Raw genomic sequence first — 25,582 nt, forward strand, 5'->3', positions numbered from 1 at the left:
AAGATGAAACAGATTCACTATTTGCCTTCTATGTGCTGCACTGTTTTCCCAGTGATCCCCCACACCATGTGTACTAAACATAATACCCCTCAATCCCTTTCTCCCTCCCTCCCCACCTGCCCTCCCACACCGTTCCCTTTGGTACCACTAGTCCCTTCTTGGAGTCTGTGAGTCTGCTGCTATTTTGTTTCTTCAGTTTTGCTTCATTGTTATAGTCCACAACTGAGGGAAATCATTTGGCACTTATCTTTCTCCACCTGGCTTATTTCACTGAGCATAATGTCCTCCAGCTCCATCCATGTTCTTGCAAATGGTAGGATTTATTTCTTTCTTATGGCTGAATAATATTCCATTGTGTATATGTACCACCTCTTCTTTATCCATTCATCTACGGTTGGACACTTAGGATGCTTCCATATCTTGACTATTATAAAAAGTGATGCGGTAACATAGGGGTGCATATGTCTTTTTGAATGTGAGAAGTTGTATTCTTTGGGTAAATTCCAAGGATTGGGATTCCTGGGTCAAATGGTATTTCTTTTTTTAGTTTTTTTGAGGAACCTCCATATTGCTTTCCACAATGGTTGAACTAGCTTACATTCCCACCAGCAATGTAGGAGGGTTCCCATTTCTCCACATCCTCACCAGCACTTGTTGTTCTTAGTCTTTTTGATGCTAGTCATCCTTACTGGTGTGAGGTGATATCTCATTGTGGTTTTAATTTGCATTTCCCTGATTATACGTGATGTGGAGCATTTTTTCATGTGTCTATTGGCCATCTGAATTTCTTCTTTGGAGAACTATCTTCAGATCCTCCACCCATTTTTTAATCAGGTTATTTGATTTTTGGGTGTTGAGGCGTGTGAGTTCTTTATATATTTTGGATGTTAACCCCTTGTTGGATATGTCATTTACAAATATATTCTCCCATACTGTAGGATACCACAGATTTCTGTGTATTAATTTTGTATCCTGCAACTTTAACTTCTTCTTGCCAATCTGGATGCCATTTATTTCTTTGTGTTGTCTGATTGCTGTAGCTAGGACCTCCAGTACTATGTTGAATAGAATTGGGGAGAGTGGGCATCCTTGTCTTGTTCACGATCTTAAAGGAAAAGCTTTCTATTCTATTTTTATAGTGTCTTTGAGTGATGCTGGCCTTATAGAATGAGTCTGAAAGTATTCCCTCCTCTTCTACTTTTTGGAAAACTTTATGGAGGATGGGTATTAGGTCTTCACTTAATGTTTGATGAAATTCAGCAGTGAAGCCATCTGGTCCAAGGGTTTTTATCTTAGGTAGGTTTTTGATTACTAATTCAATTTCATTGCTGGTAATTAGTCTGTTCAGATTTTCTGTTTCTTTTTGGGTCAGTCTTGGAAGGTTGTATTTTTCTAGAAAGTTGTGCATTTCTTCTAGGTTATCCAGTTTGTTAGCATATAATTTTTCATAGTATTCTCTAATAATTCTTTGTATTTATTTGGTGTCTGTAGTGATTTTTCCTTTCTCATTTCTGATTCTGTTTATATGAGTAGACTCTTTTTTTCTTTTTTCTTTATAAGTCTGACTAGGGGTTTATCTATTTTGTTCGTTTTCTTGAAGAACCAGCTCTTACCTTCATTGATTGTTTCTATTGTTTTATTCTTCTCGATTTCATTTATTTCTGCTCTAATCTTTATTATGTCCCTCCTTCTACTGACTTTGGTCTTCATTTTTCTTCTTTTTTTAGTTTTGTTAGTTGTGAGTTTAGACTGCTCATATGGGATTGTTCTTTATTCCTGAGGTAGGCCTGTATTGCAATATACTTTACTCTTGGCACGGCCTTTGCTGTGTTGATTTTGCAGTGTTGAATTATTGTTGTTATTTGTCTCCATATATTGCTTGATATCTGTTTTTATTTGGTCATTGATCCATTGGTTATTTAGGAGCATGTTGTGAAGCCTCCATGTGTTTGTGGGATTTTTCATTTTCCTTGCATTATTTATTTCTAGTTTCATACCTTTGTAGTCTGAGAAACTGGTTGGTACAATTTCAGTCGTTTTGAATTTACTGAGGCTCTTTTTGTGGCCTAATATACAATCTATTCTTGAAAATGTTCCATGTGCACTTGAGAAGAATGTGTATTCTGCTGCTTTTGGGTGTAGAATTCTGTAGATGTCTGTTAGGTCCACCTGTTCTAATGTGTTCTTTAGTGCCTCTGTCTCCTTACTTATTTTCTGTCTGGTTGATCTGTCCTTCAGAGTGAGTGAAGTGTTGAAGTCTCCTAGAATGAATGCATTGCATTCTATTTCCCCTTTTAATTCTGTTAGTATTTGTTTCACGTATGTTGGTGCTCCTGTGTTGGGCTCATAGATATTTATAACAGTAATATCTTCTTGTTGTATTAACCCTTTTATCACTATGTAATGTCCTTCTTTGTCTCTTGTGACTTTCTTTGTTTTGAAGTCTATTTTGTCTGATACAAGTACTGCAGTTCCTCCTTTTTTCTCCCTATTATTTGCATGAAATATCTTTTTCCATCCCTTCACCTTTAGTCTGTGTATGTCTTTGGATTTAAAGTGAGTTTCTTGTAGGCAGCATATAGATGGATCTTGTTTTTTTATCCATTCAGTGACTCTATGTCTTTTGATTGGTGCATTCAGTCCATTTACATTTAGAGTGATTAATGGTACATATGTATGTTTTGCCACTGCAGTCTTTAGATTTGTGGTTCAAAGGTTCAAGGTTAACTTCCTTACTATCTAAGAGTCTAATTTAACTCTCTTAATATGCTATTACACACACAATCTAAAGGTCCCTTTTTTTTCCTCCTTTTTTCTTCCTCCTCCTTTCTTTATATATTAGATATTATATTCTATACTCTTTGTCTATCCCTTGATTCACTTTGGGGATAGTTAATTTAATTTTGTGTTTGCTTAGTAATTAGCTGTTCTACTCTCGTTTCTGTGGTTTTATTACCTCTGGTGACAGCTATTAAACCTTAGGAACACTTCCATCTATAGCAGTCCCTCCAAAATACACTGTAGAGGTGGTTTGTTTGAGGTAAATTCTCTCAGCTTTTGCTTATCTGGAAATTGTTTAATCCTTCCTTCAAATTTTACTGATAATCTTGCCAGATAAAGTAATCTTGGTTCCAGGCGCTTGCACTTCTGCTTCATTGCATTAAATACATCATGCCACTCCCTTCTGGCCTGTAAGGTTTCTGCTGAGAAGTCTGATGATAGCCTGATGGGCTTTCCTTTGTATGTGATCTTATTTCTCTCTCTGGCTGCTTTTAATAGTCTGTCCTTATCCTTGATCTTTGACATTTTAATTACTATATGTTTTGGTGTTGTCTTCCTTGGATCCCTTGTGTTGGGATATCTGTGCACCTCCATGGCCTGAGAGACTATCTCCTTCACCAGATTGGGGAATTTTTCAGCAATTGTCTCCTCAAAGACACTAATCCTTTTTCTCTCTTTTCTTCTTCTGGTACTCCTATAATGTGAATATTCTTCCGTTTGGATTGGTCACACAGTTCTCTCAATATTCTTTCATTCTTAGAGGTCCTTTTTTCTCTCAGTGCCTCAGCTTCTTTGTATTCCTCTTCTCTAGTTTCTATTTCATTTATTGTCTCCTCTACCATATCTGATCTGCTTTTAATACCCTCCATTGTGCTCTTGAACCATTGGATCTCTGACCAGAATTCATTCCTGAGTTACTGAATATCTTTCCATACCTCTATGAGCATGTTAATCATTTTTATTTCGAACTCTCTTTCAGGAAGATTCATGAGATCAATGTCATTTAAATCTTTTGGTGGAGTTGTATTAATAATTTTACTTTGAACCAGGTTCCTTTGGCCTTTCATATTTGTATATGGCACCCTCTAGTGTCCAGAAGCTCTACTCTCTGGAGCTACTCAGCCCCTGAAGCAATGTCGGGGGTCACAGGGGAGTGGTATTGGTGCTTGGGAGGAGGAAAGGGCCGTTTCCTGCTTCCCGGCTGCTATGCATGTCTCCACTGCCCGAACCAGTGGGCTAAGCACAGAGGTATAAGCCTGTATGCTTCGCATTTTTAGTTGGTGTACACAAATCTTCCCTCTGGCTGGCCTAATTCCTGGTAGGGTTTGCTGGTTTGCGAGTCAGGTGGGGCTGGCTGGGAGAAAGGCCCAGTAGGCTTCATATCATGGAGAGGTTCTTTGGAGCTATGTATCCAGCCAGGGAGCTGGAGCACCTAAAGATTGTGATAGCTCCCAACCTGCTGGGGAGAGTGCACCTGGGCAATTTTGTCTACCTGTCCTTTCCTCTGAGCAACAAGCTCTTTGCAATCCTTGCCCCTTTAGCAGCCCTCTTGCTAAAGGCTTCCTTGTTAGGAAGTCTCTCAGACTGCCCACCTTTCTTTTGTCCCAGAGCAGCCAGATATGGATCCCTGCTTTCCAGAAGCGGCTGGAATATCAATCTCTCCAGGAATTCTGCTTGTCTTAGCTTTCCGACCCCCTAATCACAAAAGTACCATTGAAGCCCCATGAAATGTAGGTTTGTGCTCCTAGAGCAGATATCTGGAGTTAGGTATTCAGCAGTCTCTGGCCTCCACTCCCTCCATGCTCCATTTCTCTTCCTCCCACCAGTGAACTGGGGTGGGAGAAGGGCTTGGGTCCCATGCCACAGCTTTGGTATGTTACCCTGTTCCATGAGGTCTTCTCTTTTCTCCAGGTGTATGCAGTCTGGTGCAGTCCCTTTCCCTGTTGTTCTTTCATGATTAGTTGTAGTAATTATATTTTTGTATTATTTGCAGTTTTAGGAGGAAGCCTCTGTCTCACCTCTCATGCAGCCATCTTTAATCCAATCACAATAGATTTTTAAGTTAACTCTTAAGTTGACTACTGACTGAGATAGCATAAATTTATGTGTTGTAGGTATTGGAAGAAGAGAAAAGAAAAAAGAATCTAGGTCAGGGGGGGAAAGGAGAGAACAAGAAAATGGTATATACTGGAAGGTTGACAAGGGAATAAAAGATAATTTTGCTTCTTTGAAAATAAAATTTTAGATATTTTTAGTCTGACTTTTTTTCATCTATTGTGTCCTATATTTAAATAATTTCACAAAAATTTTTTCGTATTATTGCATCTCTTATAAAAACTATGTGGAAAGTGGTATTTCCAATTTACAGATGAAGAAATGTAACTTCAGAGTAGTTAAAAGCTAACCTGAAAATAGTTTGTAAGGCACAGAACTCAAATCTGTAATGTATGTAGTGGATAAGAGCACCTGCTCTGGATTCAGGCTGCTTGCATAAAAATTCTGACTCAACCTGTTCATCCATGCCTCAGACTTCTTATAAGTAAATGGAGAAAATATTGTCAAATTTGGTGTAATGATTGTGACAGTTACATGAATTAACCCAAGTAAATAACTTAGAATATTCTTGGCATATTAATAAAATATCTGACATTATACAGATATCTCATAATTGAGTTTATAGTTTATAATGTTTTATAATTTATAATATTTATATATATTATCACTTATTTTATATATATATATAAAGTCTCACTGATCCTTTCAGCCTTCTGAGTTAGGCAGGGCAGTTATTACATTATATTTTGTGATTTATGATTATAATGAAATAATTTGCTCAAATTCATATGCCTTTTAAATGACAAGAGTAGTATAAATAAGTTTTCCAATTTCAAATTCAGTGTTCCTTTAAGACTCTATTCCAATAAAATTTAAAATAAAGCAACATATAAATGTATTATTTCTAAATGTGAAGTTAAGTTTTGGCAAAATACTTTCAGAATTAACATGTTTATTTGGTCTGCATATGAAAAGTTATTTTGTGGTGAGGAAAAAAAAATTATTTTCTTGGGTATTAGTAGCCATGTCCTAGACTTGGTGCTTTGAGGTCTTATGAATAAGAACTAGAAAGTTTTATTATTAATGTTTACACATTTTCTTTAAAAAAAATGTTTGACAGCTACATCCTCATCTTCAGTTTCTGCACACTCCCCATCAGTTATTGTGGCTGTTGTAGAAGGGAGAGGACTTGCCAGAGGTGAAATAGGAATGGCAAGTATTGATTTAAAAAGCCCTCAAGTTATATTATCTCAGTTTGCAGATAATACAACATATGCAAAGGTAAGTATTTATACTCCTAGAAAATGGTTGATCTAGTGGGTACTATGTGTATTTTCAAGTCATTGTTTTCCTAATTAGTTTACTTTTTGATAAAGATTATTTATGATAGCACCAATGCATATTACTTTGAATAAAAATAAAATTGTTTTATATCTGACTTTAACTTTTTGAATCTGTTTTGTCCTAAAAATACTGTGGTTTGCTGTTACTTGAACATTCCAAATTACTGTTAATGTTAGTTTCTAAAATTAGTATCTTTGAATTAATTCTTGGACTTACTCTAAAGATAAGATATGCTATCTTTAAAGGGTTGTTTCTACTGAACTGTATTTGAACTTTATTTTCCAGAGTTAAGGGAAACTTGTGTCTTAATCATAATTTAGTCTCTGCTTGCCTTCACTTTCTATCACTCATCATTAATTTGGGCCACTGTCTTATTGTCATGGGAATTCATATGATTTATCAGGTAGAAGGTAGTCTATTCCTAATCCCATATTCTAAAATGTTATTGACCCAATTACTATTATTAAAAAATGTGATATACTGTTATTTTTAATGTCTTACTGTTCTTTATTCCTTTCCCTAATTCCTCTTATGGTCGCCTTTTCCTACCTAATAATTATTTTTTAACATACCTAACAACCTAAATGATACACTAGTACTGCATACTAACTTTATGTCTGGGTATTTCACATTTTTATGTAATTATAAAGAATAGAAAAAAGATTTTTGTTTTAAACAGGAATGTTTAGAAAATTAAAAATTTCTGTTTCTAGAACAGTTCCCAGAAATGCACCTTATATTGTGAAAAGCTTAAGTCATAAAGCAGATGTTTCTCATCTGTGTTTCTGTATACTTAAACTCCAAACTGTTCCAGGGTGGAATAGCTCTTGAAGCACCATAGTTAAACTATTGAATGTGCTTATTTTTTTTTCAGGGAAATGGATAAAATACTGAGTAGAAGAATTTATTTTAAAAAATCTTACTTTAAGAATATGTATTTGATAAGTTCATACTAATTTTTTGGGTTAGAACTGTTATAAACTATTGTGAGTAAAATATAGCCTATGTTTATAATAATGCTTTATATTTGTACTTATATAGGAAATATGTTTACTATATTACCATTAGAAGCATATTGTAATTAAAGTATATAATTAGGACAGTGATTATTTTGTATATCTATGAATTAGTTTTAAGTATTTATCTCGAAAAGTGTGGAACTTTTTTAGTTTTAGAGACTCTTAAGCTTTCATTTAAGAAATTATTTATTCAAATGATTTTAGGTAATCACTAAACTCAAAATTTTATCACCTTTGGAAATAATAATGTCAAATACTGCTTGTGTTGTGGGGAATTCGGCCAAGTTGTTTACTCTGATCACAGAAAATTTCAAGGTAAGTGATTTTTATTCTTAATATTAACAGTCAAGATTTTACTTTACTTGAAATCCATTTTATAATGGCATTCTAAAATAATTTGAGTAGCTTTATGTTTACCCTAAAGTACTCATTAAATTATCCTAAGTAAGGGACTATTGATACATAAAATAAAAATGACAGGAAATTCAGTTCTTTGACTTGGCACCCTTGATCTACTCTAAATAAAAGGAAAAATGTTTCAGGTAATAAGGTTTCTCAGAGTGTACAGGAATCAGTCCCTTAAAGAAAGCCTGGATTTCCTTAGGTGTAGCTTTCTAGAAACTGGTTGTTGTGCTGCCAGATTAGTTGAAATTAAAGTTCTTATATTTCTATATAAGCAGCTATCAGAAAATACTTTTTTTTTTGGAGTTTGATCTATATTACAGAATTGTTTCAACTTCCCCTGGTAGCATGTACTGCCTCAAAAATATCCTAGTACTGTAGCCTCCATCTGTGAGACTGATAGCTGAGTTCTCTGGAACCTTATCCCACCAATGCACTCCCCCTCAGTTAATATCTCCCCTTTCGCAAATCAGTTTTGTGGAATAGGGGCTGTGATTCCAAACCAAGTAGGCAGCATTGCAGTTGTAATAATTCCTGAGAATGCAAATTATTTTCAGAATATACTATATTTTGTTATGTTTGAGAACTTAACCTTTAATACAGTTGGAAACAAGCTGAGATTAAGGGTCTGATGAGTTCTTTATCATTCTTAATATATTCAGCATCTGAAACATATAAGATTTCTTGTGGTGCTCTTAGAGATCCGATGTAGCACAGCTGTGTTTGACTCATTGCCAGAAATGGTCCCTGTGGTAAATCTGTGGTTGTCTTTATTAGACAAATCTCTGTTATCTCCTTTACTCATTACTTCAGTCACCTTTATTTATGTATATATTTTCAACTTTTGTTATTTTGTCTTGCTTAATCATTAAGCTTTTTAGTTGTAAATAATGGAAATTCAACTTAAACAAGCTTAATTAAAACAGGAAATTTATTGGCTTATGTAATTGGGAAGCCAGATGGTTGGATAGATCATGTCTCTACTTCATCCCGCCCCCTCTTTTTTTTTAAACTGCAGACAGGTTACCTTTATGAGGTTTAAGAAGATAATTGCTAATTGTTCCAGGCTGATGGTATCTCAGTTTAACCAACTCAGAAAAACATAAATTCTTTCTTCTAGTGTTCATATATGAATTCCAGGAAAGGACCCTAACTGGTCCTGCTTTGTTCATGTTTCCACATGTTAGACTAATTACTATTTCTGGATACAGAAGCACTATGATTGATTAAATCTAAATTTGAATTTCAGCTCTGGTGCATATCAGTTGTATAATGTTAGAAAAGTTACTTGATTTTTCAGAATTTTACTTACAGGAAAGTTATAGTTAATACAAGACATACTATCTTATATCATAGACTTATTGTGTATGTTAGATAACTGTTAAAACAGTCTTGGCACATAACAAATTCCCTCCCTGCTTGTTATTCCCTCCCCCCTTTATTACTGCTGTTTCCAGTTCATTGTTATTATATTACCTTTCTTACTTATTACTTTCCTTCAAAGTAAATACACCTTTATTTTACAACTTCATGCTTCTTTTTCTTTTTAAAAAAAATCTCAGTTATGTCAGAGGATATAAGGCTGAGTGTATAATTTATGTGGTGATGTTGCTGTAGAATGAAATTAGTGGAGGTTTGAGACTCTCATGTTTATTTTTTATTATTGTACCTAATATATTCAGTTAAATTTCATGTGAGTATGGTCTAATAGTGCTATAGACTACCATAATTCACTTAGCAAAACAGATGATCATTCTCTTTTTGTAAATAACTAAGAAAACATTTGAAGTCTGGAAAATAATTAATACAAAATAAACTGTATGCATTATTTAAGCTATCTACCTATGTACCAGCATATATTTAAGAGAGCTGTTTTCAGCAAGCACATGAAACTCAAGATGTGTTTCGAAATTAAAACTTCTTTTCAGAATGTTAATTTCACTACTATCCAAAGGAAATACTTCAATGAAACAAAAGGATTAGAGTACATCGAACAGTTATGCATAGCAGAATTCAGCACTGTGCTAATGGAGGTTCAGTCCAAGTAAGTTATGAGTTAAGGAAAGTAATAAATCTCCGGTGTGAGTTCCATGAAGGCAAGGTCTTTGTCTGTTTTGTTCTCTGCTATATCCCTACCACCTAGAAAATATCCTGCCTTATAATATAAACTCATTAATTATTGAAATAGTCACACAGTTAACTAAAATTTATATACAAGGCATATCTTGCTAACCTATTTTATAGAGAATTTCTCCAAATTAGTTATAATCTATCGCCCTAATTGTTGTTGTTGACTTTATTTTGAAGTGAAAAGCTTAAGTAGCTACAGCAATCTAGAAATATAAGGGCACAGAAATGAACCACAGTTCGCTGTATTCCTGTTACTTCATAACTATATTCTTAAAAGATTCAGCATGGGACAGAGGATATTTCTGGAAAGGATATATCTTAGAACATGTAAATAGATACTTTCTTCGGGCCAGGTTCTAACCAATTGTTTACTCAGTAAATCCCAATGACTGTTAAGAGATTATAACATACTTTCCTGTACATTGGAATATCCTAACTGTACCTTTAAAGCTCCCAGACTCTTTCAACATTATTTGAGTACTTAGAATGATACATCAAAAATTGAGACAAATTACCATTGAATGTTGTCTTCTAATATATGTATGTTGTATTGGAGTTTAATATCCATTAAATATCAGATTTCAGAAAACTGTCTATTTTTAAACAATTTTTATGTGTTAGAGGTTAGTTCCCTAGATTTTAAAAATAAGGTACACCTGGTGAGCTTTTTCTCTGGATTTAAGCAATGCTATGCAAATGTTTATAGTTTTCCTAATACTAAGATGCAATATTTCCTTTTATAGCAATAACTTTTTTTATTCTAAAGATTTGTAGTGATGTATCACTGGTTAACTTACAGGTATTACTGCCTTGCAGCTGTTGCAGCTTTATTAAAATATGTTGAATTTATTCAAAATTCAGTTTATGCTCCAAAATCTCTGAAGATTTGTTTCCAGGGTAGTGAACAGACAGCCATGATAGATTCATCATCAGCCCAAAACCTTGAGTTAATAATTAATAATCAAGACTGTAGGTAAGATCATCCAATTTTTTTCTTATAAACATATCATATATTTTATTATGTCACTTTTTTAATGAATAGTTACTTTATACTTCTTTAAATTGTTTGATGGAGTAATATTGAATAAACATATTTTTAACCATTGTACCATTGTTGCTGAGCTGCTCAGATGTTCCAAAGTCAGGTTTTAAAAAGATACTTGTTTTAAACAACAAAAAACAAACAACCCATCTCAAAACTAGACAGACATGAACAGATATTCTCCAAAGAAGATGTACAACAATTGAGAAGATACTTAACATCACTTGTCGTTAGGGAAATGCAAAACAAAACTACAGTTACTACTTCATATCCATTAGGATGGTTATAATCAAGTAAATGGAAAGTAAGCATTGGTGAGGATGTAAAGAAATTGAGAGCCTTGTACATTTATGGTACAAGTGTAAATGGTACAGTTACTTTGGCAAACAGTATGGTGGTTTCTCAAAGAGTTAAACAGAGAATTGCCATATGATCCAGCATTTCACTTCTGGGTATATATCCAAAAGAATTGAAAGAAGGATTCATACAGTTACTTGCACAGAAGTGTTCTTAGCAGCATTGTTCACAGTAGCCGAAAGGTGGAAACAAACCAAATGTCTATCAGTGGGTAACTGACTGGATAAGCAAAATAAAGTATTTGTATCTACAATAGAATACCACTTAGCATGAAAAAGGAAGGAAATTCTGACACATGCCACAAGATGTAAGAACCTTGAAAACATTGTGCTAAGTGAAATAAACCAAATACAAAAGGAAAAATATTTTATGATAGGCAAAATCGTAGAGACAAAAAAGTTAGCAGGTTACCAGGGGCTGGGGAATGTGGGGATTGGGTTTAATGGATTCAGAGTTTCTGTTTGGGATGATGAAACATTCTGGAAATGGATAGTGATAACAGTTACACAATATTGCAAGTATGTTTAATGACACTTAATTATTGTTTAAAGTGGTTCAAATGGTAAAATTTATTTTATGTATGTTTTACCACAATAAAAAAGATGTATTCAGAATCCACAAAATTAAAATAACCAATTTTAAGAGCATCATGTACAGGACATTCAAGGGCCTATGTCATCATTTGAGAAGGAAAAAAAAATAGTTGGATCAACTATTTGTGGTGTATTACCAGATTGCTGGTTTCTTGGTTTATTAGCATTAAAGTACCAGGAATATTGATGGTGAGCATAGCATGAAAGGGAGGGAGGCAGGGAGAGGCACAGACAGACATACAGATACACATATATGCACACACAGTGATTATGGATTTTACAGTGAGTTACCTAAATTAGGATCAAAATGTTATAGAAGACAATGTAATCAGCATGTGGTGGTTTTTATGGCGGAGAAGTGTTAATATGAGGTCAATTTGTTACAAAGAATTAATGAGTCATGGTTTTCTCCTTAAGGAATTACAGTTTAGAGGAGGAAACACATAGTATTATTAACATGCATTAAGTATAATGACATTAAAGTTTACGTAAACAATAATGGGATCATAGAGCATTAATATTGGATGGGTAAGGGATGCAAGGGCAGTAATTAGGAACATCTTTCTAGAAGAGGTGTAATACGTGAGGTGAGTTTTGAAGTATAAATAGAAGTTATCTAAATGAAGTAGAAAAGGTGGTAAAAGTAAAAATTAGTCTTGACAGCATGATTTTCAACTAACAGTATGGTATGTGCAAGGAAACTATAAGTTCTTTAGTGTTACTGATTGGTAACGTGCAGGGTGGGAGTAAGCTTAGAGTAGTTAAAACTCAACTTTCAGTAATACAACTTCACATATCAATGAAAGGGATAAACATGAATTTTAGCATTAAGAGCATAGAAGGGAATAAAGAGTACTTTGGAGAATTGAAACTTTAAGATGCTCAATGCCATTTTAGAGCCATAGTTGTTTAAATGCCTCTGTCACTTTGCAAATTCTTGACTTCATTTTCAGTTATGTGGAATCTTCAAACATTATTTACTGTTGCAAACATGGAAACCCAGGCTAATTTTATTATTTACTTTAATCATCAAGAACAGTTTAGGTCTATCTAGGTACTGTTGGTATGAAGTAAAAAAGTGAAAAACAGTAAAAATAAGTACTACTGAATATACTACTTTTAGTTATCTATCAGTATAGTGGTCTCAGCACTTTTACAGTTCTGTTGATAATGATGATCTAAAAGTATAACATTTTTTTAGGAGTTCATAATAAACTGTAGTTATTATTCCTTTTCAACCTAGTTGAAATATTTAATATTTTTCCTGTTGCTAGGTAAAAAGGGTTAAAATAGTATCTGGAAAAATTACTGTCATTGAATTCCTATTTTATAATAACATAGAAAGTCAATGGCCGAGGCTGGTTATTATTACAAAGTTTTGTAATCAGTTTTACTTTGTCAAATTTCATTAGTTCATGATTGTTTATCATTATCACTGTCAAACATTGCTTGGGTTTCTGTTATATATTAAGTGATAGGATAGGAGTTTATATTATAGTTGAAAAGGAGAAATTGAGAAGTCTGTTCATAGACTTGAACCAAAGAATATCAGGTTTAAACATGGATATTCTACCTACTGGACTATCTAAATAATTCTAGTGCTTCTGAAGACTTTTTACCTGTTGAGCACACAGTTTCACCTGTTATTAACTTCTACAGCAGGGACAGGTTTGTGAGTGCTCCTCATTTCCTTTGCTTCTGCAGAAGTTAAGTTCTTAAAAAATGAAAAAAAGTGATTGAGATGTGTCTGTGATGAACCACCACCACCCCAAAGCCAGGACGTGATTTGAGTAATTCCCTGAAAATTTGTTAAAATTGATATACCAAAAATCTGGTAGTCTGATGACTTAAACTAGGAGTCATTCTTGTTTTTTTCTTTTCCCAACCCAGATTCAATCCATCAGTAAATCCTCTTGACTCAACCTGTAGAGTACATACCAATTTTGGATCACTACTTACTATTTCCAAGGCTGTAGCCCTAACCCATATCTCCATCATTTCAGCCTGGACTACTATTATAGCTCCTAACTTATTTTTTTGCCTTCTTCTTGCCCTCCTACAATTAGTCTTTTCTCAGCAAGTGTCCGGAGTGTGATCCTTTTAAACTAAGAAATCAGAAGTTGAAACTCCCTTGCTTAAAATCTTGGGTGGCTGCCATTACATTTAGAATAGAATCTAGATGTTTTACCATGGCCTACAAGGACTTCTGTGGGCTAGCTTCTATCAGCTTCTTCATTCATCTTCCTCCAGTATTACCTTTGCAAAACTACACCGGCCTTGATCTTTATGGTTCTGGAGCAAGAAAGACTTCCTGGGCTTAAATTGCTATTCTGCTTGGCCATTTTTTACCTGATAATTCTTCTTGTTCACTTATTTGGAAACCTTGGACAAGTTATTTCTTTGTGTTTCAGTTCTCTCCCTTGTAAAATGTAGTTAATAATACCATCTACCTCATACCATGGTTGTTAGAATTCAATAATATATATAAAATACTTAAAACAGTGTCTGGCACAATGTTCAATATGTGTTAGCTGTTCTCATGACCAATGTCACCATCATCCCCGTCCCATCATGAACTTTGCCTAGGTGCCTTAAGTCAACTGCAAGATACAAACACAGGTCTTTCTGAACCAGCCTAACTAAAAGAACTCTATATAATCCTGTTTTGTTTGTTGGTTTGTTTGTTAACAGTTTCTTTACCTGCAATTATTTTCTTTCTCATTGTAGTTCTCTAACTTCTGAAATTAGAACAAAGTGGTTATAATAAATACTCATTTTATCAATGTAATAGTTATTTTTCACCTTAAGAGTATACTATTGATATCTTGCTATTTTTGATAGAATGCTATACACTAGAACATTTTATATTAGTCTGAATATTGTCATTCAATAGAAAAAGATACTATTGATCCTTATTAATAAAAGTATGATTCATTGACTGATAGCATACTTAGGAGCTTATTCAAAATGTAGATTCTGACAGGCCTTACCCAGGCCTACTGAATCAGAATCCCCAAGTCATTTGTATACATGTTAAAGTTTGAGAATCACTACTGTAGAGAATAGGATTATTTAGAAAGTTAAATTGCAGTTTTCTTGGATTTTCCTTTCTGTACTTGATGAAATTTTCCTAACTTGTGTTTTCAAAGAAATAACCACACACTCTTTGGTGTTCTAAATTATACTAAAACTCCCGGAGGAAGTAGAAGACTTCGTTCTAATATATTGGAACCTCTAGTTGATACTCAAACCATTAACATGAGATTAGATTGTGTTCAAGAACTACTTCAAGATGAGGAACTCTTTTTTGGACTTCAGTCAGGTTAGTGAATATAGTCTAATCTTATAAATGCAAATTATTTAAAAATGTATTGTTTTCTATAAGGATACCAGTCATATTGGATTAAGGCTCATCCTAATAACCTTATGTTAACCTGATTACATCTACAAAGATTCAATTTTCAAATACAATCACATTCAGATACCAGGGTCTGGAACTTCAAAACATCTTCTTGGGGGACACAATTCAACCCATAACATGAGGTAAGAGAGTTGTCCTTGGCACCTGGCTATTTGTTTACTGACAGGGCAGTGCAATTTTCTTCTTAAATATGTAGGTGGAAGGACAGTTTATATGTATTGCTTCTAGTTCATTTCCTGGTTTCTGGTAGCTTGGTCTGTTTTCCATATGTCTGTTCTCCCAACCTTTCCCCCAGTGTTCTGGTAGTCTGAGCTGAAGGAGTACATGAAAAAGGCATGTATAGCCTAAACAGTTTTTACTGTTTTTACCCAGTCCAATTCCAAATACCTTTTAATTGACATAATTCTTTTAAAATTCTGGCATTATATTGACTGACTTTTCATTTCCTATGTTGTTGATTATATTCACTTTTTTCTATATATTCCTGTATTTGGTGAGATGTTGGGAAAGGTCCATTTTTAATTGGTAACCCTTTTCTTGCTCACAGCACCATCTTGTTGGCCTACAGATACCTGTCATTTTGTATAATACAAAAGAACCAGGAATATGGAAATTCCTTTAATAATGTAATGTCAAGCTCCAACCATTGTTACCTTTTTAAACTTACTGCCACTAAATATGCAGTTGTACTCATCCATTTTTCCTTCCCTTTGTTTCAACTGTAAGTGGTATTCCTGCTCCTGTCTGTGAGTTCTGGATCCCATCCTTGCACTAATGGTCTCCTGTATCTTCAATATCTTTCTCTTTTCCTCAGGTCTCTCCCACCTGTGTAAAAAATCTCCCTGGACTTCATCTTCTCCAGCTACCACCTTATTTCTCTTCTCCCATTCATAGCCAAACTTGTTGAAACACAGATTTTCTGCACTCAATATTTTCTCTTCATCAGCACATCTCAGTCTGCTGCAGCCTTGTTTCTATGCTCACTATTGCATTGAGACCACTCTTGTCAAGGCCACTGTAGCAGATATTGTTGGTTCTCTGTCCCAAATAATCTTGGGTCTCTTTTACTTTTCTTTGTGCCCCTTTCCCTGCTCTGTGTGCTTTTGCATCTAATGGCCCACATCTGGACTCTTTGGAAGCCCACCCTCAAGCCATAGACTGCTTTGTTCTCAAGCACAGAGTGCCAGAAATGCTCTGCAGCCCTTAACAGTGTGGGAATGGTGGGAGAGTATGAAACCTTGTCTGTCTCTGATATGGTGAAAACCCTGAATATACACATTAAAGACCACAATTACTCTATAGCATTAGTCGAAGTTACTGTCCACAGTACTTTGCCTGAAATTGTACTTCTGCTTGGCTTTTTTCCCCTTCCCTTGTCTTTCTTCTCTCCTTCACTGGTTTCTCTCAGAAGCACATTTTTTTGAAGTATCATCGATATACAATCTTATATTGGTTTCAAGTATACCACATCAGAGCACATTTTAAATAAATCACTTGAACATGAATCCTTATCCCAGGGTCTGTTCCTGGAGAACCCAACCTAAAACAGTCACCCACAGGCTCATTTTTGTTAAATTTAATGTACACATAATCAGTTCTCCTATTTGAACTCCATCTTGTATGTTACTACTGAAAATCTCTTCTTATTGAATTACTGCCTTTCTTTGTTTCTATTATAATATGATTTTCTTCCAATCACTTTGGGGTTTTCTCCTTTCTTTTTTTAAGCTCTATCACTCATTTCCTTAAAAAGTTTATATGACTATCTAATCAAAACTAACAGAGTATTTCTCTTGAAATGTAATTTATACAGATTTACAAACAGACCACAGAACTGTATATTGTCTTAGAATGTCCTCAGAGAGCTCTGTCATTGATCAGGTAGCAGATGAGCACACCTAAAGTTCAGATAAGTTAAGTAACTTCCAGGTTACATGGTTAGTGGTTGAACTATGCTTTAATCTTATCTTTTAAGTATCAGGAAGAAAAGTTAGAGATCAAAAAGGTGGGAAGAAAATTATGATAAGCAGCATCTAAAAGCCAGAAAAGTAGAGTTTCAAGAAGGAAAGAGTGAACAATGGTGTCAGATTTTTCAACTAGATTGTGAGTAATCAAAATTCAGAGAAAGACCATTAGAGTTTATTGTTTTCTTCCTGGTACATGTAAATTACAATTAAAACAAGTAATATTTGCAAGTAGAACAGTTCTGTTTTATTATTTGAGGATAACATTTTATATAGTCTGTATTTTTAAATTGTAACACAGGTTTAAATGTCTGTATTTTTTGTTTCAGTTATATCAAGATTTCTTGATACAGAGCAGCTTCTTTCTGTTTTAGTCCAAATTCCAAAGCAAGACACGGTATGGTTTATGTATACATTATGTTATATTGTTATACATTATGTAATATAATGTGTCTTAATGTGATGTAACAATTTGAAAATAGCAAATGTTTTAGAGAAGCACTTAATTGTTAATATCTGGAACATATTTATGCCCTTTTAAAGGAAACTTTTTTTCCCCCAGTGTATTATCCTATATGTCATAGTAAAACTAAAAGTTTCTTAGTTGAGGAATTGGCCTGTTTTCATTAATTAAATATTTACTTAAAGAGTTTTATATAATTCCCAAAATTTAGACTGTAGTAACATTTGCTTAATAACTAACTAGATAAAATGTTAGATCCAAAGATTATAGGTCCTTTTGAAAGTGATCATTATGTGATGTTTGATTAGTCCTCAAATATGCTTATAAGAATGAAACATCTTAGGATACTTTTCAAATTTAAATACTTATTGCTAATAGGCACGTCCCATAAGTAAAGTAGTAGATGGTTTTGTTCTTCCTTTTAAGGTGAATTGAAAAGTATCCTAATGAATACATGTATAGTTTTGTCTCTGTGCCTAAAAAGGAAAGAAATGTTGTGCATGAGTAAAGTTTGATTTAAAATTTGACTACTTTTCAAGTCCATTGAAGGCTAATCTCTGTTAGGAAATTTTTTCCATATTGTAGAGATAACACTCTTAAGGTTCATTTATCATAAAAACATTTTTACTTAATAAAGTTTTGGCTGTTAGGCAGGCACAGTACTAGAAGTTTGCTTAAATAATTGAAACATCTTATAGTTCAGTATATACAAATGGGAAGTAACTTAAAACAACTGATATTTGTAAGAAAATGAGTTGCTTCATAAAATGAGTTTGGAAGTGTTCCCTCTTTTTCAGTTTTCTAGTAGGTTTTGTGTAGAACTGATACTATTTCTTTCTTAAATGTTTGACTGGATTCGAATGGCTTCATTTGTGAATTCTGACTCTTTGTAGAGTGTTTGAATATGAATTGAACACTTCTTAAAAATATATGCTATTCAAGTTACTCTTCTTCAGTGAGCTTTGGTAGGCTGTGTGTTTAAAGAATTTGTCATTTCACTCAACTTGGTAAATTTATTGGCCTCATATTGTTCATAATAATCTCCTTATTATCACATTGAAATTTGTAAAGTTTGCAGTGATGTACAGTACGTATTTGCTGTTGTTGGGTGGAGTAGTTCATAAGTTTGTTAGTTCCAGTTATTTGACAGGGTTCTGAAAGTATTCTATATCCTTTTCTATTTATTTGGTCTATTCTATCAATTACTGAGAGAAGGGTATTGATATTTTCAACTGTATTTATGGTTTTGCCTATTCCTTGAAGTTCTCAGTTTTTATCTAATGTATATAGGAGGCCTGTTATTAGGTACAGAAACATTTAAGGTTGCTATGTCTTCTTAATGAATTGACCCCTTTATCATTATAAAATGATGCTCTTTTTCCCTAGTAATATTTTTTGCTCTGAAGTCTATTGTGTTTAATATTAACATGAGTTCACTAAATGTGGGTCCAAGATGGTGGTGTAGAAAGAGCCTGAACCCACGTCTTCACAGCTACACATAGAATGTACACCTACACAAGGAGCAGTTCATTCTGAGGAAGAACACTTTTTGTAAAACAAGGTATAAAAAGATCACATGAAAAATGAATGATCAATTATGAATATAAACACACAAAGCACTACACTTATCCTGTATGACCTTTTGCCAAAAGCCACTTCTTTGAATGACATTTTTCAAATGAAAAAAATCTTAAATAAGTAACAGTTTTACTTATGAATGATGTATTTTTCACAGAAAAATGCAATGCAATGTAGGAATAGGAAATGGCTACTCTATACTGACAATTAGTATGTTATTAGTTCCCTAGGGCTGCTGATATAAAATACAGTTGGCTGTTGAACAGCACGGGGACAAGAAGTGCCAAGTCCTTGTGTAGTTGAAAATCTGCATATAACTTGAACTCTCCAAAAATCTTAATTACTAATAGCATACTGTTGACCAGAAGCCTTACCAATAACATGTATAGCTGATTAACATATATTTTGTATGTTATATGTACTGTATAGTAGATTCCTTTTTTTATTAAGGTATCATTGATATACACTCTTATGAAGGTTTCACAAAAAAAACAATGTGGTTATTACATTCACCCTTATTATCGGTCCCTCCCCATATCCCATTGCAGTCACTGTACATCAGTGTAGTAATATGCCACAGAGTCCCTATTTGTCTTCTCTGAGCTACACTGTCTTCCCCATGACCCCATACACACCATGTGCACCAATCATGATACCCCACAATCCCATTCTCTCTCTCTCCCCACCCACCCTCCTGCACCCCTCCCCTTTGGTACCAACTAGTCCCTTCTTAGAGTCTGTGAGTCTGCTATTTTGTCCCTTCAGTTTTTCTTTGTTGTTATATTCCACAAATGAGGTAAATCATTTGTATTTGTCTTTCTCTGCCTGACTTATTTCACTGAACATAATACCCTCTAGCTCCATCCGTGTTGTTGAAAATGATAGGATTTGTTTCTTTCTTATGGCTGAATAATATTCATTGTGTATATGTACCATATCTTCTTTATCCATTCATCTACTGATGGACACTTAGGTTGCTTCCATATCTTAGCTATTGTAAATAGTGCTGTGATAAACATAGGGGTGAATACGTCTTTTTGAATCTGAGAAGTTGTTTTCTTTGGGTAAAATCCTAAGAGTGGAATTCCAGGGTCAAATGGTGTTTCTATTTTTAGTTTTTTGAGGAACCACCATACTGCTTTCCACAATGGTTGAACTAGTTTACATTCTCACCAGCCTTGTAAGAGGGTTCCCCATTCTCTGTTCCCTCACCAGCATTTGTTGTTCTTAGTCTTTTCTATGTTGGCCATCCTAACTGGTGTGAGGTAATATCTCATTGTGGTTTTAATTTGAATTTCCCTGATAATAAGCGATGTGGAGCGTGCTTTCATATGCCTGTTGGCCATGTGAATTTCTTCTTTATAGAAGTGTCTGTTCATATCCTCTGCCCATTTTTTAATTGGGTTATTTGCTTTTTGGGTGTTGAGGCATGTGAGTTCTTTATGTATTTTGGATGTTAACCAGTTGTCAGATATGTCATTTACAAATATATTCTCCCATACGTAGGAAGACTTTTTGTTTTGCTGATGGCATCCTTTGTTCTACAGAAGCGTTTTAGTCCCATTTGTTCATTTTTGCTTTTGTTTCTCTTGCCCGAGGAGATGCATTCAGGAAAAAGTTGCTCATGTTTATATTCAAGAGATTTTTGCCTATGTTTTCTTCTTCTAAGAGTTTTATGTTTCATGACTTACATTCAAGTCTTTGATCCATTTTGAGTTTACTTTTGTGTACAGAGTTAGACAGTAATCCAGTTTCATTCTCTTGCATGTAGCTGTCCAGTTTTGCCAACACCAGTTATTGAAGAAGCTGTCATTTCCCCATTGTATACCCATGCATCCTTTATCATATATTAATTGACCATATATGCTTGGGTTTACATCTGGGCTCTTTAGTCTGGTCCATTGGTCTATGGATCTGTTCTTGTGCCAGTATCAAATTGTTTTGATAACTGTGGCTTTGTAGTAGAGTTTAAAGTTGGGGAGTGCAATCCCACCAGCTTTATTCTTCTCAGTATTGTTTTGGCTATTTGGGGTCTTTTGTGGTTCCATATGAATTTTAGAACTACTTGCTCTAGTTTGTTGAAGAATGCTGTTGGTATTTTGACAGGGATTGCATTGAATCTGTAGGTTGTTTTAGGCAGAATGGCCATCTTGACAATATTAATTCTTCCTAGCCATGAGCATGGGATGTGTTTCCATTTATTGTATATTCTTTAATTTCTCTCATGAGTGTCTTGTAGTTTTCATAGTATAGGTCTTTCACTTCCTTGGTTAGGTTTATGCCTAGGTATATTATTCTTTTTGATGCAATTGTGAATGGAATTGTTTTCATGATTTCTCTTTCTGCTAGTTCATCATCAGTGTATAGGAATGCAACAGATTTCTGTGTACTAATTTTGTATCCTGCAGTTTTGCTGAATTCAAATATTAGATCTAGTAGTTTTGGAGTGGACTCTGGTTTTTTTTATGTACAATATCATGTCATCTACAAACATTGACAGTGTAACTTCTTCCTTGCCAATCTGGATGCCTTTTTATATGTATATATGTATATTTTTATTTTGTTATCATTAATCTACAATTACATGAAGAACATTATGTTTACTAGGCTCTCCCCTACCCCAAGTCCCCCCCACAAACCCCATGACAGTCACTGTCCATCAGCATAGTAACATGTTGTAGAATCACTACTTGTCTTCTCTGTGTTGCAAAGCCCTCCCCTTTCCCCCACCCCCCACATTATACATGCTAATCATAATACACCCTTTCTTCCTCCGCACCCTTATCCCTCCCTACCCTCCCATTCTCCCCAGTTTCTTTCCCTTTGGTAACTGTTAGTCCATTCTTGGGTTTTGTGATTCTGCTGCTGTTTTGTTCCTTCAGTTTTTCTTTTGTTCTTATACTCCAAAGATGAGTGAAATCATTTGGTATTTGTCTTTCTCTGCCTGGCTTATTTCACTGAGCATAATACCCTCTAGCTCCATCCATGTTGTTGCAAATTGTAGGATTTGTTTTCTTCTTAAGGCTGAATAATATTCCATTGTGTATATGTACCACATCTTCTTTATCCATTCATCTACTGATGGACATGTAGGTTGCTTCCATTTCTTGGCTATTGTAAATAGTGCTGCAATAAACATAGGGGTGCATCTGTCTTTTTCAAACTGGAATGCTGCATCCTTAGGGTAAATTCCTAGAAGTGGAATTCCTGGGTGAAATGGTAAGTCTATTTTGAGCATTTTGAGGAACCTCCATACTGCTTTCCACAATGGTTGAACTAATTTACATTCCCACCAGCAGTGTGGGAGGGTTCCCCTTTCTCCACAACCTCACCAACATTTGTTGTTGTTTGTCTTTTGGATGGTAGCCATCCTTACTGGTGTGAGGTGATATCTCATTGTGGTTTTAATTTGCATTTCTCTGATAACTAGGGATGTGGAGCATCTTTTCATGTGTCTGTTGGCCATCTGAATTTCTTCTTTGGAGAACTGTTCAGCTCCTCTGCCCATTTTTTAATTGGATTATTTGCTTTTTGTTGAGTTACGTGAGTTCTTTATATATTTTGGATGTCAAGACTTTATTGGATCTGTCATTTACGAATATATTCTCCCATACTGTAGGGTACCTTTTGGTTCTATTGATGGTGTCCTTTCCTGTACAGAAGTTTTTTAGCTTGACATAGTCCCACTTGTTCATTTTTGCTTTTGTTTTCCTTGCCCGGGGAATATATTCATGAAGAAGTCACTCATGTTTATGTCCATGAGATTTTTGCCTATGTTTTTTTCTACGAGTTTAATGGTTTCATGACTTACATTCAGGTCTTTGATCCATTTTGAGTTTACCTTTGTATATGGGGTGAGACAATGGTCCAGTTTCATTCTCCTACATGTAGCTGTTCAGTTCTGCCAGCACCATCTGTTGAAGAGACTGTCATTTCTCCATTGTATGTCCATGGCTCCTTTATTGAATATTAATTAACCATATATGTTTGGGTTAATGTCTGGAGTCTCTAATCTGTTCCACTGGTCTGTGGCTCTGTTCTTGTACCAGTAACAAATTGTCTTGATTACTATGGCTTTGTAGTAGAGCTTGAAGTTGGGGAGTGAGATCCCTGCCACTTTACTCTTCTTTCTCAGGATTGCTTTGGCTATTCAGGGTCTTTGGTGTTTCCATATGAATTTTTGAACTATTTGTTTCAGTTCGTTGAAGAATGTTGTTGGTAATTTGATAGGGATTGCATCAAATCTATATATTGCTTTGGGCAGAATGGCCCTTTGGACAATATTAATTCTTCCTAGCCAAGAGCATGGGATGAGTTTCCATTTGTTATTGTCCTCTTTAATTTCTCTTAAGAGTGTCTTATAGTTTTCAGGGTATAAGTCTTTCACTTCTTTGGTTAGGTTTATTCCTAGGTATTTTATTCTTTTTGATGCAATTGTGAATGAAATTGTGTTCCTGATTTCTCTTTCTATTGATTCATTGTTAGTGTATAAGATTTCTGTGTGTTAATTTTGTATCCTGCAACTTTACTGTATTCCGATATCAGTTTTAGTAGTTTTGAAGTGGAGTCTTTAGGGGTTTTTATGTACAATATCATGTCATCTGCAAATAGTGACAGTTTAACTTCTTCTTTACCAATCTGGATTCCTTGTATTTCTTTGGATGCCTTTTATTTCTTCATGTTGTCTGATTGCCCTGACTAGGAACTCCAGTACTATGTTGAATAAAAGTGGGGAGAGTGGCATCCTTGTCTTGGTCTTGATCTTAAAGGAAAAGCTTTCAGCTTCTTGCTGTTAAGTATGATGTTGGCTTTGAGTTTCTCATATATGGCCTGTATTATGTTGAGGTACTTGCCCTGTATACACATTTTGTTGAGAGTTTTTAATATGAATGGATGTTGAATTTTGTCAAATGCTTTTTCAGCATCTATGGAGATGATGGTGTGGTTTTTGTCCTTCTTTTTGTTGATGTGGTAGGTGATGTTGATGGATTTTCTAGTATTGTACCATCCTTGCATCCTTGGAATAAATCCTACTTGATCATGATGTATAATCTCTTTGCTGTATTTTTGAATTTGGTTTGTTAATATTTTGTTGAGTATTTTTGCATCTATGTTCATCAGGGATATTGGTGTGTAATATTCTATTTTTGTGATGTCTTTGCCTGGTTTTGGTATTAGAGTGGTCCTGGCCTCATAGAGTTTGGAAGTATTCTGTTCTCTTCTACTCTTTTGAAAACTTTAATGAGATAGTATTAAGTCTTCACTAAATGTTTGATAAAAATGAGCAGTGAAGCCTCCTGGTCCAAGGTTTTTTTCTTAGGTATTTTTTTGATTACTAATTCAATTTTGCTGCTGGTAATTGGTCTGTTCAGATTTTCTCTTTCTTCCTGGGTCAGCCTTGAAAGGTTTTTTTTTCTGGAGAGTTGTCCATTTCTTCTAGATTATCCAGTTTGTTAGCATGTAATTTTTCATAGTATTCTCTCATAATTCTTTGTATTTCTATTGTGTCGGTAGTGATTTTTCCTTTCTCATTTCTGATTCTGTTTAAATGTGTAGACTCTCTTTTTTCTTGATAAGTCTGGCTAGTGGTTTATGTTGTTTATTTTATAGAAGAAGGAGCTTCTGCTTTCATTGATTCTATTTTTTTATTCTTCTCAATATTATTTATTTCTGCTCTGATCTTTATTATCTACTTGCTTCTACTGACTTTGGACCTCATTTGTTCTAGTTTCATTAATTGTTAGTTTAGACTGTTCATGTGGTATTGTTCTTTCCTGAGATAGACCTATATTGCAATATACTTCCCTCTTAGCACGGCCTTTGCTGAGTCCCACAGGTTTTTTGTGGTATTGAGTTATTGTTGTCATTTGTCTTCATATTTTGTTTTATCTGTGTTTTAATTTGGTCTTTGATCCTTTGATTATTTAGGAGCATGTTATTAAGCCTCCATGTGTTTGTGGGCTATTTTGCTTTCTCTGTGTAAGTTATTTCTAATTTCATACCTTTGTGGTCTAAGAAACTGGATGGTACAATTTCAATCTTTTTGAATTTACCGAGACTCTTTTTGTGGCCTAGTATATGATCTATTCTTGAAAATGTTCCATGTATGCTTGAGAAGAATGTGTATCCTGTTGCTTTTGGATAGTGTTCTGGAGATGTCTGTTAGATTAATCTTTTCTTATACATTGTTCCGAGCTTCTGTCGCCTTACTTATTTTCTGTGTGGTTGATCTGTTGTTTGGAGTGAATGGAGTGTTGAAGTTTCCTAAAATGAATGCATTGCATTCTATTTCCCTCTTTAATTCTGTTAATATTTGTTTTACATATGTAGATTATCTGGTGTTGCATGCATAGATATTTATAATAGTTATATCCTTTTGTTGGACTGACCCTTTTATCATTATGTAATGCCCTTTTTTGTCTCTTGTTACTTT

General features: G+C 34.5%; 1 protein-coding gene across 2 annotated transcripts in view; it reads left to right on the forward strand.

Moving 5' to 3' along the window:
- MSH4 (mutS homolog 4) overlaps positions 1-25,582 on the forward strand; it is a 79,554-nt gene that overhangs the window by 12,230 nt on the left and 41,742 nt on the right. For both annotated transcript variants that reach the window (XM_017668008.3, XM_073234140.1), the window contains exons 3-8: positions 5,957-6,117; positions 7,404-7,514; positions 9,530-9,645; positions 10,531-10,704; positions 14,873-15,045; positions 17,438-17,505. In XM_017668008.3, the coding sequence (XP_017523497.3) occupies positions 5,957-6,117; positions 7,404-7,514; positions 9,530-9,645; positions 10,531-10,704; positions 14,873-15,045; positions 17,438-17,505 (803 nt within the window). The remainder of the gene's footprint in view (positions 1-5,956; positions 6,118-7,403; positions 7,515-9,529; positions 9,646-10,530; positions 10,705-14,872; positions 15,046-17,437; positions 17,506-25,582) is intronic.

This window comes from Manis javanica, chromosome 4, assembly GCF_040802235.1.
Source record: "Manis javanica isolate MJ-LG chromosome 4, MJ_LKY, whole genome shotgun sequence".
Classification (NCBI taxonomy): Eukaryota; Metazoa; Chordata; class Mammalia; order Pholidota; family Manidae; genus Manis; species Manis javanica.